This window comes from Populus nigra, chromosome 13, assembly GCF_951802175.1.
Source record: "Populus nigra chromosome 13, ddPopNigr1.1, whole genome shotgun sequence".
Classification (NCBI taxonomy): Eukaryota; Viridiplantae; Streptophyta; class Magnoliopsida; order Malpighiales; family Salicaceae; genus Populus; species Populus nigra.
In genome coordinates, this window is record NC_084864.1 from 1,826,194 (window position 1) to 1,840,375 (window position 14,182).

Genomic DNA, 14,182 nt, shown 5'->3' on the forward strand with positions numbered 1-14,182 from the left:
AGAGGGACATGTCTGGTGAGGGGAAGAAACGGCCAGGAGGTGGTCTGTGGTGGCAGTGAGAGGAAAAGAAGCGGGGACGGCTGTTGGAGGCTGTGAGAGGAGAAGAAGGTAGGGGGAATGGGCGGCTAAGGAAAAGAAACGGGTTTAGGGTTTTTTTTTTTTTTTGGTGTTTGGCTTCTATTTTCTGAAAAATGGCCTCCTTTTCAATATTTTTCTCTCCATGCATATGGTTGGAGGTTTATTTATATAGAAAATTTTTAAATGTGTTATTTAAAGAAATATTATAATAATTATTGTAGAGATTATTTTTTATAACTAGCACCAACAAATCCTGTATATATAATAGTTTATATTGTAGTGATTTTTTTCTATAACAAGCACAAATCAAATCATATATTTATGGTATTTTATATTGCAGTAATTATATATAATTTAATAATTATTTTCTTGACACATTGCTTCTTTAATATTAGCCCTAATACTTTATATTATCGCCACACATAAACCCTTATTATTTTTATTTGTATTTTTTAAAAATTTATTAAAATATAAATCAAAAATTGGATAGCAACAACTACCTTAATATTCAAATAACTACAAGAATACGTTTGCAGAAAATCGAAACCAAAAAATATCTTGTAACTTTACTCTTACAATCGATGGAGAAAAGGGGAAGCTTGTGAGATGTAGAAGAAAGCACAATAAGGATAACAATACACGTACGTAGAACGATAGATAGTTGGTCGACATAGGTTTATCACAATAAAACCCTAAATAGTAATTTTATTTTTGAATAAACTATAATAAGTTCACATTTTTTAGAGATTTAGAATCTTTTAAACAGGTTAGAAATATCAACCTTAACATAAAAATAAAATTATAGTTCTAATGCAAAAAAAAAAAACATATAAAATCTATAATTATATAAATCAGGAAATTATCAAAAAAAAAATAACAAAATTAACTTAAACAACTTCTTTAGAATCTAATTTGAACTCTTCCAGGTGGGATTTTAAATTGAACTCTTCCAGGTGGGAGCTTGTGCAAGTCTATTGATCTCACTATATATGTGAAGCATAAAAAATCATTCTAAAAAAATTAAGTGAATTTAAATTAAAAATTATAATCTTTTATTGCTAGGTTGTTGATTTGGCATCACTAGACCTACTTTTAGGCTTCAACTTTATACAACCAATTGTTATATCCTCGGACTATTCAGAAACTGTTTTTTATTGGTCCACTCACATCAATGCATTTTACCTAATAAATCCAGTTGACCATTGACCATTTGTTATATATCATGTTTGACGATCCATAGGATGCCAATTACCGTGATCAGTGGGAAGAGTTTTTATGCTGCTCAAGAGTCCTGAACTCGGGATTATAGCTGGTGGGTGAATGTGAAGTTGTCTTTGATGCAGCCGGCAAGTCCAAATGCGCACTTGGTACGTAGAAGAGCCTTCGTTCGTATTCTCCATCACCACCTTTGCTGCCTCATGCTCCTCCTGAAGACTGTATCGATGTTTTTAACCCACGGATAAGAGGATTCTTTGCAATCAACTTTAAATCCTAGATAATAGTGCTTATCCAGGGAAAAAAACATACTCCAATAATTACTTTGTGCATGGCTGGTAGCTTGGACTGATGGATGGATATATAATGACTGCTGGGTTGGAATGGTTGATAGAGATGGAACAGTGCTAGCTCATGTTGGTGTTGAAACCATAATGTAAATGATTTTGAATACCATAATAAGTACAAAGAACTTTTGAGAGTGTTTGGAAACGCAGGTTAATTCTTGATTTTTTTTAAATTATTTTTTTATGTTTTGGATCGTTTTAATGCGTTGATTTCAAAAATAATTTTTAAAAAATAAAAAATTATCATTTTGATGTATTTCGACATGAAAAGTATTTTAAAAAGCAACCACAACAACACTCTCAGATCTTTAGATGAAGGAATGTATTTTTTTTTTCTTGTTGGTTTCTTATAACTTGTATCTTTTCTCTTATTGGTTTCTTAAAATTTAAATTGTCGGATGGATGGGACATTAAACAATCATATAATTATCACTAAATAATATGATACTAATCAGTCCTTAATTGTTAAACTCATATAATTATCACTTTGATCAACCATAAACTATGTCTATTTCATAATATGTTTTCTAACACGAGTTAATTATCAAGATTTATTTTTCAATTAATTAAGGTATTTTTTCCCCTCACTTGTAGCTTGAAGTACTCTGAACTCTAGTGGCTAAAGAAGGAATACACCATCCTAACTATTACACCAACACCTCAAGTAAACTATTCAAGGAATTTGATTACTTTTTCATTATAATTTAATTTTTCCTTCTAATCTATTGTAATTACTTTATTTAACTATATATTGCTTTGGTGTTCGGAATCCTTGTCTTCTACATAATTTTTTCACTCTAAGTTTCTTACAATTTATTAACTTACTATACCTTATCAAGTGTAATTGTCATTAATTACAATTCCGGCATTAATTGACATTAATTAATCATTTAAAAATTATTGCATTAAATCATGGCTTATTAATTAACGAATTATTTTTAGGGCTCGTAGAATTAGTCGAGATACGCGTAAGCTGACCCGGACATCCATGTTAATTAAAAAAAAATTAACTAATTATAACACATTTGTTCCTTTTTCAAATGATGAAACAATATATCCGATCAATTTTTTTTATTTTTAATTCTTTGCACGTGAAATAACATTTCAATCATCTTCGCCATTATTAATTCGTTAATTTAATAAACACAAATTTTCATTATTTCCATTTTATTTTCTTGAGCAATTCTCATTTGATTTCAAAATTGAGACCACCTGCCAGTCTTTGAGTTGGAATCCGGCAGTTGTGACTTCTTACTGTCATCGTCAAATGCATCAAGAAAACATTGTTAAAAATATTATTTAGATTAAAAATTAAAAATATCTTCCCTTATGTCACTATCTATATAAACCTTGTTCTCCACCCACAGCAACCCACCATGCTTACAAAGAATTTGTCCTTCACCATGGACTACATGTACTACTGCCTTGCTTTCTTCCTCTCCAGCTTTCTTCTATTCAAACTTGTATTCCAACGTTCCCGCAACTTACCACCAAGTCCTTTCGGTTTTCCGATCATAGGCCATCTCCACCTTGTCTCGAAGCCACCAATGCATAAAGTGCTAGCAATTCTTTCAAATAAATGCGGTCCAGTTTTTACTCTTAAATTAGGCAGCAGAAACATTGTTGCTGTTTGTTCTTTATCAGCTGCTGAAGAATGTTTCATCAAGAATGATATAGTTTTTGCCAACAGGCCTCAGAGCATATTTGTCCATTATTGGAGCTACAACTACGCTGCCTTTTTATTCGCTCCGTATGGCCATCTCTGGCGGGCTCTGAGGCGTTTCTCGGTCACTGAACTGTTTTCTCGAAGCTGCCTCGATAGGTCTACTGCCATTACCGAAGAAGTCCGCACCCTTGTCCGCCTGATTCTGTCCAAAGTCTCTGATGATGGAGCCAAGAAGGTGGACTTGAATTATTTCTTCACAGTCACCTCTCTCAATGTAATTATGAAGATGAATGCTGGAAAGAAGTGGGTGGAAGAGGAGAAAGCTGCCTGTATCGATTCAGGAAAGCAGTGTATTGAGGATGTCCAAAAGATATTCCCTTCAAATCCAGCGACCCCCTTGTTGGATTTTTTTCCATATTTGAAATGGTTTGGGTACAAGGGGGAGGAGGAGAGTGTGATAAAGGTGTACAAAGAGAGGGATGAATTCTTGCAGGGCTTGATAGAAGAGGTGAAACGAAAGGAAACAAGTTCAGTTACAAGTAATCCTGCTGAAGGAGTGAAGGATCAGACAACTGTGATTGGAAGTCTATTGGCCCTCCAAAAATCAGACCCTGAATTGTATACGGATGAAGTTGTCAAGGGTACCATGGCGGTAAGAAACTTACGGGCCCTTCGAAGTTTTACATGTTTTCTAAGGCTCTCTTGAATTTATAAGATTTTTAAAGGTGTTCTTAGAAATGGCCCCTCAAAAACAAAAATTGTACGGTTTGCATGGTCACCCCACTTTCCAAAGTCTGGATATCCCTAGTTAAAATTAAGCAATATTAATATTTGTAATTGTCTTAGACTGAGCATGAATTTTTCATCTTCCGCAGACACTCTATTTGGCAGGAGTAGATACAGTAGATTTCACTACGGAATGGGCAATGACATTTCTGCTGAACCATCCAGAGAGATTAGAGAGGGTGAAAGCGGAGATTGACAGGGAAGTCGGACAGGAGCGCCTGGTACAAGAGTCTGATCTTCCCAAGCTAAGATATGTCCGTTGTATCGTTAATGAGACCCTTCGTTTGTATCCTCCAGCCCCACTTTTGCTGCCTCACGCACCATCTGAAGACTGCATCGTAGGTGGATACAAGATACCACGAGGCACGATTGTGATGGTGAATGCATGGGCCATACATAGGGATCCCAAGTTGTGGGAAGATCCTGAGGGCTTCAAGCCGGAGAGATTTGAAGGTCTTAATAATGAAGGGGAAAAACAAGGATTCATCCCTTTCGGTATTGGGAGAAGGGCTTGCCCTGGAAATCACATGGCCATGCGCAGGGTGATGTTGGCATTGGCTGCGCTTATTCAGTGCTTTGAATGGGAAAGAGTCGGGCAGCAACTGGTAGATATGAGCATAGTAGATGCTCTTATCTCTGTACAAAAGGCTAAGCCTTTGGAGGCTTTTTGTACTCCTCGTCCTTTCACAACTACTCTCATCTCTCCACCCTAATCCCAACTGTGGCTTTCTACGGAACCATTTCTATTTGGAATTGAACTTCCGGGTCAACAGAACTATCTCTAGTAGGAAATAAAAGTTCGAAGTCTACTTTGCTTTGTAATCCAATCCCGAACTAGTTACTTATTAAACTTATAATGAATAACGATCCACGTCAAAAATACTATCATCTAGAGAAAATATTGAAGAGTGTAATATTAATTAAGTATTTTAAATATTATAAAAAATATTTTATAATATTTATATATATTATATGGATTTGATAATGATATGGCTTCTAACAATGCTCAGTTTTATATTTTTCATTTTACAAAACAAATCTATGATATGTGGTGTATTCAATACAAGGCAATACTAAGTGTCACAGGGTCAATTTTTCGTTCTCGCAAGAGACCTCGCGCGGCAGTCTAGTCTCGCTAGACTCAGCCTTTCCCTCGCCTATTCACTCGTGTTTTGCCTACGACTAGTTTGTCCCACAAACCCAAGAGATCTCCACACTCTTACAATGTCACAAGCAAGCGGAATAACACTTAATGAATATGAATAAAATATAAAACACAGCAGATTATAGGAACAAGTCCCAACCTTTTCATTAACTCAATTAAAGGATTACACAAAGTCCTTCTTGTGTGCTATGCCCAATCCGTCCTGCATGCTACACATTTTACAGCCTATCTATTTACAAGATATGGAAGTTACAATGTAGAAACTACCCCTAACTTCCTGCACAACTGGAGCACCCATTATCCCATGTTCAACCAACTTCTTCCCCACATAAGAAACTGCCGCAAACTGCCGATAACTGCTCCCAAAACTGCCACAAATGCATTGGCATGTTCTCCCACAAGCCAACTGCCCACTGCCAGCATAACTGCCTCGCATGCCTTGGACCGTCCGCTGTCCAAGTTATCGTCAACCCCTGCTGCCGATTTTGTTGACGCTGCCGAATTCACCAGCGCTTCTGAATTCCCCACTGTCTCATCGTGTCATCCCAGCACTGTTTCGTCAAGCCTTGGACAATCCTCGCCCAAGCCCCAACTCTTGTCAGCATACTGCCTTGCTAGCTGTTGTGTGCTGCCGCACACACACTCTGCCAATTTTCGCTACTGTCACGCGAGCTGCCACCCCGTAGCTACTGTCCAGCAATGCTTTTCGTCAGCCTATGCCTTGACAGATTTTAACCCTGTGACACTAAGATCAGAAGAGTTATGAGAGTTAATTGAAAAAGATTATACTGAACTAGAATAAAAAAAAAAGGCAACAATGACTAATGTAGAAAGACAAACATTGAGAGAATTGAGAAAAAAATAATAATAAGGTTTTATTCATGATTTATCAAGGACTGGATGAAGTAACTCTTGAAATGGTGACACCAACAAAGACATCAAAAAAAGCATGGGAAATGCTTAACAAGATATACAGTGTAGTTGAAATGATAAAAAAGGGACGATTGCAAGTGTTGAGAAGAGACTTTAAGAAGTTGAGTAAAGAAAATAATGAGACGGTTCTAAATTACTTAACAAAAGCAATCTTTTCAGTGCACCAGATAAGAAGGAATGCCAAGCATTTCCAAAAGGTCATCGATGGTTATGGTTTTAATAAAGATGAAGTTATTAAGGAGCAAACTATAAAAACTCATTAATTCGAGACCAAAAGATGCATAACATCATTGAGATTTCATATAATGTTTTTTTCTGACAGACATGGAGTTCATTTTTTGTTTTTCTCACTACATTCTGTATCAATATAACCTGTAAAAGGGAATGGGAAAAAACAAATTTAATCAGAAGATGAAGATAATTTCAATTCCTAAAGGTGGGGCAGAGCTAGAGAAATGGAGAAGATGCATGGAGGAACAACTTTAAATCCTAGATATTTCTTATCAAGGAAAAAACATACACCACTAATTACTTTGTGGCTGGTAGCTTGGACTGATGGATGGATATATAGCTAGTGGCTGCTGGGTTGGAGTGGTCGACAGACATGGAACAGTGCTCGTTTGGGTCATTTGTTATTACAAGTCGGTGTTGAAAGCATATTATTAAATGATTTTGAATAACATAATAAATACGAAGAACACTTAAAGATGTAGGAGTGTAATGAATTTATGAAATGAGAAGCAATGTATGACTCTTCGCTGTTTTATCTGGTACAAGTTATGTTGTATACGTACAGTTGGTAGACATGTATTTTCTTAATTGATTAATAAAGAATTTATTTGATATAAAATTTGGAAGCTATTAAATTAGAGCGACCTTTGTCTGCTAAAAATGACAATACTTACCTACTAGCCCCGTGTCGTGGCTCGAACTAAATTCTTTGTTTGTCGACTTAAAAAAAATACAAATATTGGTGATGCTTTTTTTATAAAAATAAAATCTGATGCTGACCTCAATTTGATTGATTATCTAATAAAAAATATCTTAAATATAATATTATTTATTAAAATCATAATTAATTTCGATTAAACTAAAAGAAAAATAATGATCACGAATGGCATAGCTAAGAAAAGGGCTTGCTAATATATTAAAAACAAATGGTATCTAATAAAAAAATTAAATTCTTTGAATGTAGGGGAAAAGAAGAACAACAAAAATAGGCAAGGCATGTGGGCCTGTACATCATCTGCTCTTTAATTGTTTTTTAAAAAATAATGTAGATAACATGTTATCTACAGCTACAGATTCCAGTTGCCAAAGGGTTGTTGAAAAATCATGTGAGGGGTATTTTATATCAAAAGACACAATGAAACCTTAATAAACTCATCTATCACATCAAATAATCTAGGAACTTGTTAAAAAAACCTGAATCCAACCCAAATTCCAAAACATTCATGTCCATTATCTATTCCCTCAAGCAAGGTGAAGAGGGTGTTTGGGAGTGTGGTTGTGGTTGCTTTTCAAAGTGTTTTTCACTCAGAAAAGTGTGCCAATAATATTTTTTTATTTTTTAAAAATTATTTTTGAGATCAGCACATCAAAATAATTTAAAAACATCAAAAACAAATTATTTCAAAGCAAAAAAAAATCATATTTTTTCTGAAGCGCTTTTGAAAAGCACTCCCAAACAGGCTCGAAGTCCAAAGAACAATCAGGTAAAACTTCTCTCATTAAATAAAACTTGTTGACATCAAAATCGACTATTTTCTTAGCCAAAATTAGTGGTCACAACGAATTTTTCTCTCTTCAACCTCTTTCTTCTCTCAAACCAATGGGCTGAAATGAGAAGAAAATAAAGTTTTGGATTAAAAGTGAGTTTTTAAAAATCAAAAGGACTACAATTATATCAATTGAAAAGTAGAAGGAGCATAGTTAATTTTTTGCATCAAATTTGATAGTGCCACTTAGTTTCTCTGCTTTTTCACTTGGGTGCCCGTCCTTAACAAATTATATATAATTAGTTATTAATTTGACCACCACAAACTCAAATACCTCAAATAATAGAGAAAAAAGTTTCATAACTAAATTGAAAAAAAAATATTATTCCTGTTTACTTTTGTGTTTTAAAAGCTTTTTTAAAAAAATTAAAAATATTTTATTTTTTTATTAACTTCAAATTAATATGTTTTTAATGTTTTCAAATCATTTTGATACACTGATATCAAAAATAATTTTTTTAAAAAAATATTATTGACATATATTTTGATACGAAAAATTATTTGATAAACAACCGTAACTACACTGTCAAACGTCCATAGTAATTTATGATATTTTTTCTTTTTTCAGTGATAAAAACACAATTTTTTTTATGGCCTATTAGTTAACGAATTATTACACATTTGTTCTTTTTTCAATTATAAAACAATATATCCGATCGTTTTTTTATTTTTATTTTTATTTTTATTTTTTTGCACGTGAAATAACCTTTCAATCATCTTCTCCATTAATTCGTTAATTTATTAAATTCAAATTTTCAATTTTCTCAGTTTATTTTCTTCAATTCTGGCTTTAGACTTTCGTGTTCAAGCATTCTCACGCGCGCTCATGTCTCGTGTTCTTTTACGCATCGCTCTTCTCATGCACTCTCACGTGCACTCATGCCACACTACTTGGAATCTGGCAGTCGTGACTTCTTACGTTGTCATTATCCTAGGTGGTAACCACCATTCAACAATCCAAAAAAATTTAATATATATCATAAATAAATTTTTAAAAAATATTATTTAGATATATTTTTAAATAAAATATACTTTAAAAAATAAACATTTTCTCCCTTATCTTATATCTATTTATTTAAACCTTATTCTCCACCGACAACAACCCATCATGCTTACCAGCACTTTGTTGTTCACCATAGACTACATGTAATATTGTAATTCTAGTAGATATAACAAAAAGGCTTGATATATGAAGATTATTATTTTTAAGGTATTAATTATAATTATTATATTTATTATAGAGTTAAAGTAATATATCTTATAACAAAGTCTTAAACTTATTATAGATAATAATTTTTATAAGTTTATTAAGAAGTTCTGTTTTATTTTTTATAAACATTAACAAAGAGTTTATAAATAAAAATTAGAGAGAGAAGAAGATTGTTTCTTGTTAATTTCTGTCAATATCAAACTAGTATTTATAAATAAAATAGTATTTTTTCATACTAATGTATTTATAGAGTTTAAATATATATCTTTTCAGAACAATATGTATATAGAGTTTAAAACACAACTCTTAAATTATCTGAACAATTTAGTAAGAGTTGTCATGTATAATTATTAGATTAATTAATTCTAAAAATTTAATTAATTATCTCAAATTAATGAATTATTTTGACATACTTGTATCAAAAATAAACTTTAAAAAATATTATTTATTAAATATATTTTTAAATAAAAAATATTTTTTTAAAAAAAACCGTTATTAAAAAAATCTTTCCTTCCCTCGTCTCCTATCTATCTATTTAAAACCTTGTTCTCCGCCCACAGCAAACCCACCATGCTTCCAAATAATTTGTGCTTCACCATGGACTCCATGTACTCCTGCCTTGCTTTCTTCCTCTCCAGCTTTCTTCTATTCAAACTTGTATTCGAACGTACCCCCAACTTGCCACCAAGTCCTTTCGGTTTTCCGATCACAGGCCATCTCCACCTTGTCTCGAAGCCACCAATGCATAAAGTGCTAGCAATTCTTTCAAAACGTTACCCATCTGACCAGTAGGTTTTTTCCAAGAAATTAACAGCTCAGTCCGGCAAGCTATGGCCCGGAACAGATGGTCAGTAAGCTTCTTTCTTAGTGTTCAATCTATGACGATCCATAGGATGCCAATTACCGTGATCAGTGGGAAGAGTTTTTATGCTGCTCAAGAGTCCTGAACTCGGGATTATAGCTGGTGGGTGAATGTGAAGTTGTCTTTGATGCAGCCGGCAAGTCCAAATGCGCACTTGGTACGTAGAAGAGCCTTCGTTCGTATCCTCCATCACCACCTTTGCTGCCTCATGCTCCTCCTGAAGACTGTATCGATGTTTTTAACCCACGGATAAGAGGATTCTTTGCAATAAACTTTAAATCCTAGATAATAGTGCTTATCCAGGAAAAAAAAACATACTCCAATAATTACTTTGTGCATGGCTGGTAGCTTGGACTGATGGATGGATATATAATGACTGCTGGGTTGGAATGGTTGATAGAGATGGAACAGTGCTAGCTCATGTTGGTGTTGAAACCATAATGTAAATGATTTTGAATACCATAATAAATACAAAGAACACATATAGTGTTAAGAAACGCGGGTCGGGTTATGTTTTTAAAAAATTTAATTTTAGTTTTGCTAATTATTTTTTTAATTTTGAATTGATTTGATGTGCTGATTTTAAAAATAATTTTTTTTAAAAAAATCATTCTAATGTATTTTAACATGAAAAGCACTTTTGAAAAGCAATCGCAACCATACTTCCAAACAAACCCTGAAATGTATCTTTTCTCTTGTTGGTTTCTTAAAATTTAAATTGTCGGATGGATGGGATATTAAGCAATCATATAATTATCACTAAATGATATGATACCAATCAGTCCTTAATTGTTAAACTCATATAATTCCGGCAACCCCCCATGCTTACAAAGAATTTGTGCTTCACCATGGACTACATGTACTACTGCCTTGCTTTCTTCCTCTCCAGCTTTCTTCTATTCAAACTTGTATTCCAACGTTCCCGCAACTTACCACCAAGTCCTTTCGGTTTTCCGATCATAGGCCATCTCCACCTTGTCTCGAAGCCACCAATGCATAAAGTGCTAGCAATTCTTTCAAATAAATGCGGTCCAGTTTTTACTCTTAAATTAGGCAGCAGGAACATTGTTGCTGTTTGTTCTTTATCAGCTGCTGAAGAATGTTTCATCAAGAATGATATAGTTTTTGCCAACAGGCCTCAGAGCATATTTGTCCATTATTGGAGCTACAACTACGCTGCCTTTTTATTCGCTCCGTATGGCCATCTCTGGCGGACTCTGAGGCGTTTCTCGGTCACTGAACTGTTTTCTCGAAGCTGCCTCGATCGGTCTACTGCCATTAGCGATGAAGTCCGCACCCTTGTCCGCCTGATTCTGTCCAAAGTCTCTGATGATGGAGCCAAGAAGGTGGACTTGAATTATTTCTTCACAGTCACCTCTCTCAATGTAATTATGAAGATGAATGCTGGAAAGAAGTGGGTGGAAGAGGAGAAAGCTGCCTGTATCGATTCAGGAAAGCAGTGTATTGAGGATGTCCAAAAGATATTCCCTTCAAATCCAGGGACCACCTTGTTGGATTTTTTTCCATTTTTGAAATGGTTTGGGTACAAGGGGGAGGAGGAGAGTGTGATAAAGGTGTACAAAGAGAGGGATGAATTCTTGCAGGGCTTGATAGAAGAGGTGAAACGAAAGGAAACAAGTTCAGTTACAAGTAATCCTGCTGAAGGAGTGAAGGATCAGACAACTGTGATTGGAAGTCTATTGGCCCTCCAAAAATCAGACCCTGAATTGTATACGGATGAAGTTGTCAAGGGTACCATGGCGGTAAGAAACTTACGGGCCCTTCGAAGTTTTACCTGTTTTCTAAGGCTCTCTTGAATTTATAAGATTTTTAAAGGTGTTCTTAGAAATGGCCCCTCAAAAACAAAAATTGTACGGTTTGGTCACCCCACTTTCCAAAGTCTGGATATCCCTAGTTAAAATTAAGCAATATTAATATTTGTAATTGTCTTAGACTGAGCGTGAATTTTTCATCTTCCGCAGACACTCTATTTGGCAGGAGTAGATACAGTAGATTTCACTACGGAATGGGCAATGACATTTCTGCTGAACCATCCAGAGAGATTAGAGAGGGTGAAAGCGGAGATTGACAGGGAAGTCGGGCATGAGCGCCTGGTACAAGAGTCTGATCTTCCCAAGCTAAGATATGTCCGTTGTGTCGTTAATGAGACCCTTCGTTTGTATCCTCCAGCCCCACTTTTGCTGCCTCACGCACCATCTGAAGACTGCATCGTAGGTGGATACAAGATACCACGAGGCACGATTGTGATGGTGAATGCATGGGCCATACATAGGGATCCCAAGTTGTGGGAAGATCCTGAGAGCTTCAAGCCGGAGAGATTTGAAGGTCTTAATAATGAAGGGGAAAAACAAGGATTCATCCCATTCGGTATTGGGAGAAGGGCTTGCCCTGGAAATCACATGGCCATGCGCAGGGTGATGTTGGCATTGGCTGCGCTTATTCAGTGCTTTGAATGGGAAAGAGTCGGGCAGCAACTGGTAGATATGAGCATAGTAGATGCTCTTATCTCTGTACAAAAGGCTAAGCCTTTGGAGGCTATTTGTACTCCTCGTCCTTTCACCACTACACTCATCTCTCCACCCTAATCCCAACTGTGACTTTCTACGGAACCATTTCTATTTGGAATTAAAGTTCCGGGTCAACAGAACTATCTCTAGCTGGAAATAAAAGTTCCAGGCCTACTTTGCTTTGTAATCCAATCCAGAACTTGTTACTTATTAAACTTATTTGTCAAAGATTAAGTGTATTGAAGATAGTATAACGATCCAAATCAAAAATACTATAAATTTAGAGCAAATATTAAAAAGTCTAATATTACTTAAGTATTTTAAAGATTGTAAAAGATATTTTATAATGTTTATATATATTATATGAATTTTATAATAAAAGGTGTGAAAGTATCATTATTTAGTGTATTGTATTCCATCAAAACATGTTAGTAGCATCCTGTTAGGTTGGTTGCCATTAATGTGCAACAAGCCACAATTGCAGCAGCCACCATTGTCAAAGAAGTTGGCTGCAATGGTGGGTTGTTGGTGGCAGCCAACAACCATTGTCTAATGTCAAAGTTTGGTAAGTTTGGCAGCCACCATTATTGACAAAAGAACAAGTGGAGCAGCACCATGTAATGCCTATAAAAGAGGCATGATTTTAGAGAGCAAAATTGTGAGAGTTGTAAGAAATGTAGAGAAGAAGAGAGAAAGTGAGGGGCTGCAATGGCAGCAACCTTGCTGCCATTGCAGCAGCTGCAAATGCAGCAAGAGAGTTGATGAGTTGAGTAGAGTGGATGTAATCCTCCTCCTCTACATGTATTTATTGTATCCTTTCTCTATCTCTAATAAAATGAACCTCTCCCGTGGATGTAGGCGATTTGCCGAACCACGTAAAATATTGTGTCAGTGTGCTTAAGCCTCCGATGAGCAAATATCAGTACATCACCGGTCGGAATTCCCAACAATTGGTATCAGAGCACATGGTTTAAAGTGGTGTTTGATTTTTGCTCAAAAATGAAAGTTGTAAAAATTGTGTTTTGACCATACCACTGTGTAGAGGAGGCCTAGACGAAGCCACTGGTGAAAACGGCGTCAAAATCGGACGTCGGAAAACGGCCGCACGGGCCGGCGAAGAGACTGCCCAGTCAGCGTGCCACGTCAGCGCCAGTCAACAGACACGTCAGCGCCAGTCAACAGACACGTCAGCGCCAGTCAACAGACACGTCAGTGACGGTCAACAGACACATCATCGACCCGTCAGCAGACACGTCAGCAAAGTGGGACCCACCTGCCACATCATCAGTCGCAAGCCGAGCCGAGCCGGGTGAGCCGAGCCGAATTGGAGCCGAGCCGAGCCGCGAGCCGAGGGACAGGATTCAGTGTAGCTGATCCTATGTGCAACCGGATCTGAGATTGAATCTGAGCCGTTGATCAGGCCAGAATTGTTTTGATCAAATCTTAGCCGTCTGAAGTGCGATTTGGACGATTTCAGACTTGTTTCCAGCTAATTTGATCGTTCTGGATGCAATGGTACGGTCCGATCATTGAGATTTGAGACCGAAAGTGGTGGTGGTGAATTATTAAAGAGAGATTGCCCGATCAGGAGGCATCTGAAGGTCATCATGGTGG

The 14,182-nt window shown here is 35.9% G+C and overlaps 2 protein-coding genes across 2 annotated transcripts; both read left to right on the forward strand.

Annotated features, from left to right (window-relative positions):
* Positions 1 to 2,986: 2,986 nt before the first annotated feature.
* Positions 2,987 to 4,972, forward strand: LOC133671378 (cytochrome P450 81C13-like). The gene is made up of 2 exons (XM_062092129.1): positions 2,987 to 3,958; positions 4,182 to 4,972. Exons 1-2 carry the CDS (start codon positions 3,017 to 3,019, stop codon positions 4,803 to 4,805), a joined length of 1,566 nt encoding a protein of 521 aa, XP_061948113.1. The 5' UTR covers positions 2,987 to 3,016; the 3' UTR covers positions 4,806 to 4,972.
* Positions 4,973 to 10,843: 5,871 nt separating this feature from the next.
* LOC133671623 (cytochrome P450 81C13-like) lies at positions 10,844 to 12,796 on the forward strand. Its single transcript, XM_062092432.1, has 2 exons — positions 10,844 to 11,803; positions 12,023 to 12,796. The coding sequence occupies exons 1-2, from the start codon at positions 10,862 to 10,864 to the stop codon at positions 12,644 to 12,646; spliced, it is 1,566 nt and encodes a 521-aa protein (XP_061948416.1). The 5' UTR covers positions 10,844 to 10,861; the 3' UTR covers positions 12,647 to 12,796.
* Positions 12,797 to 14,182: the final 1,386 nt, after the last annotated feature.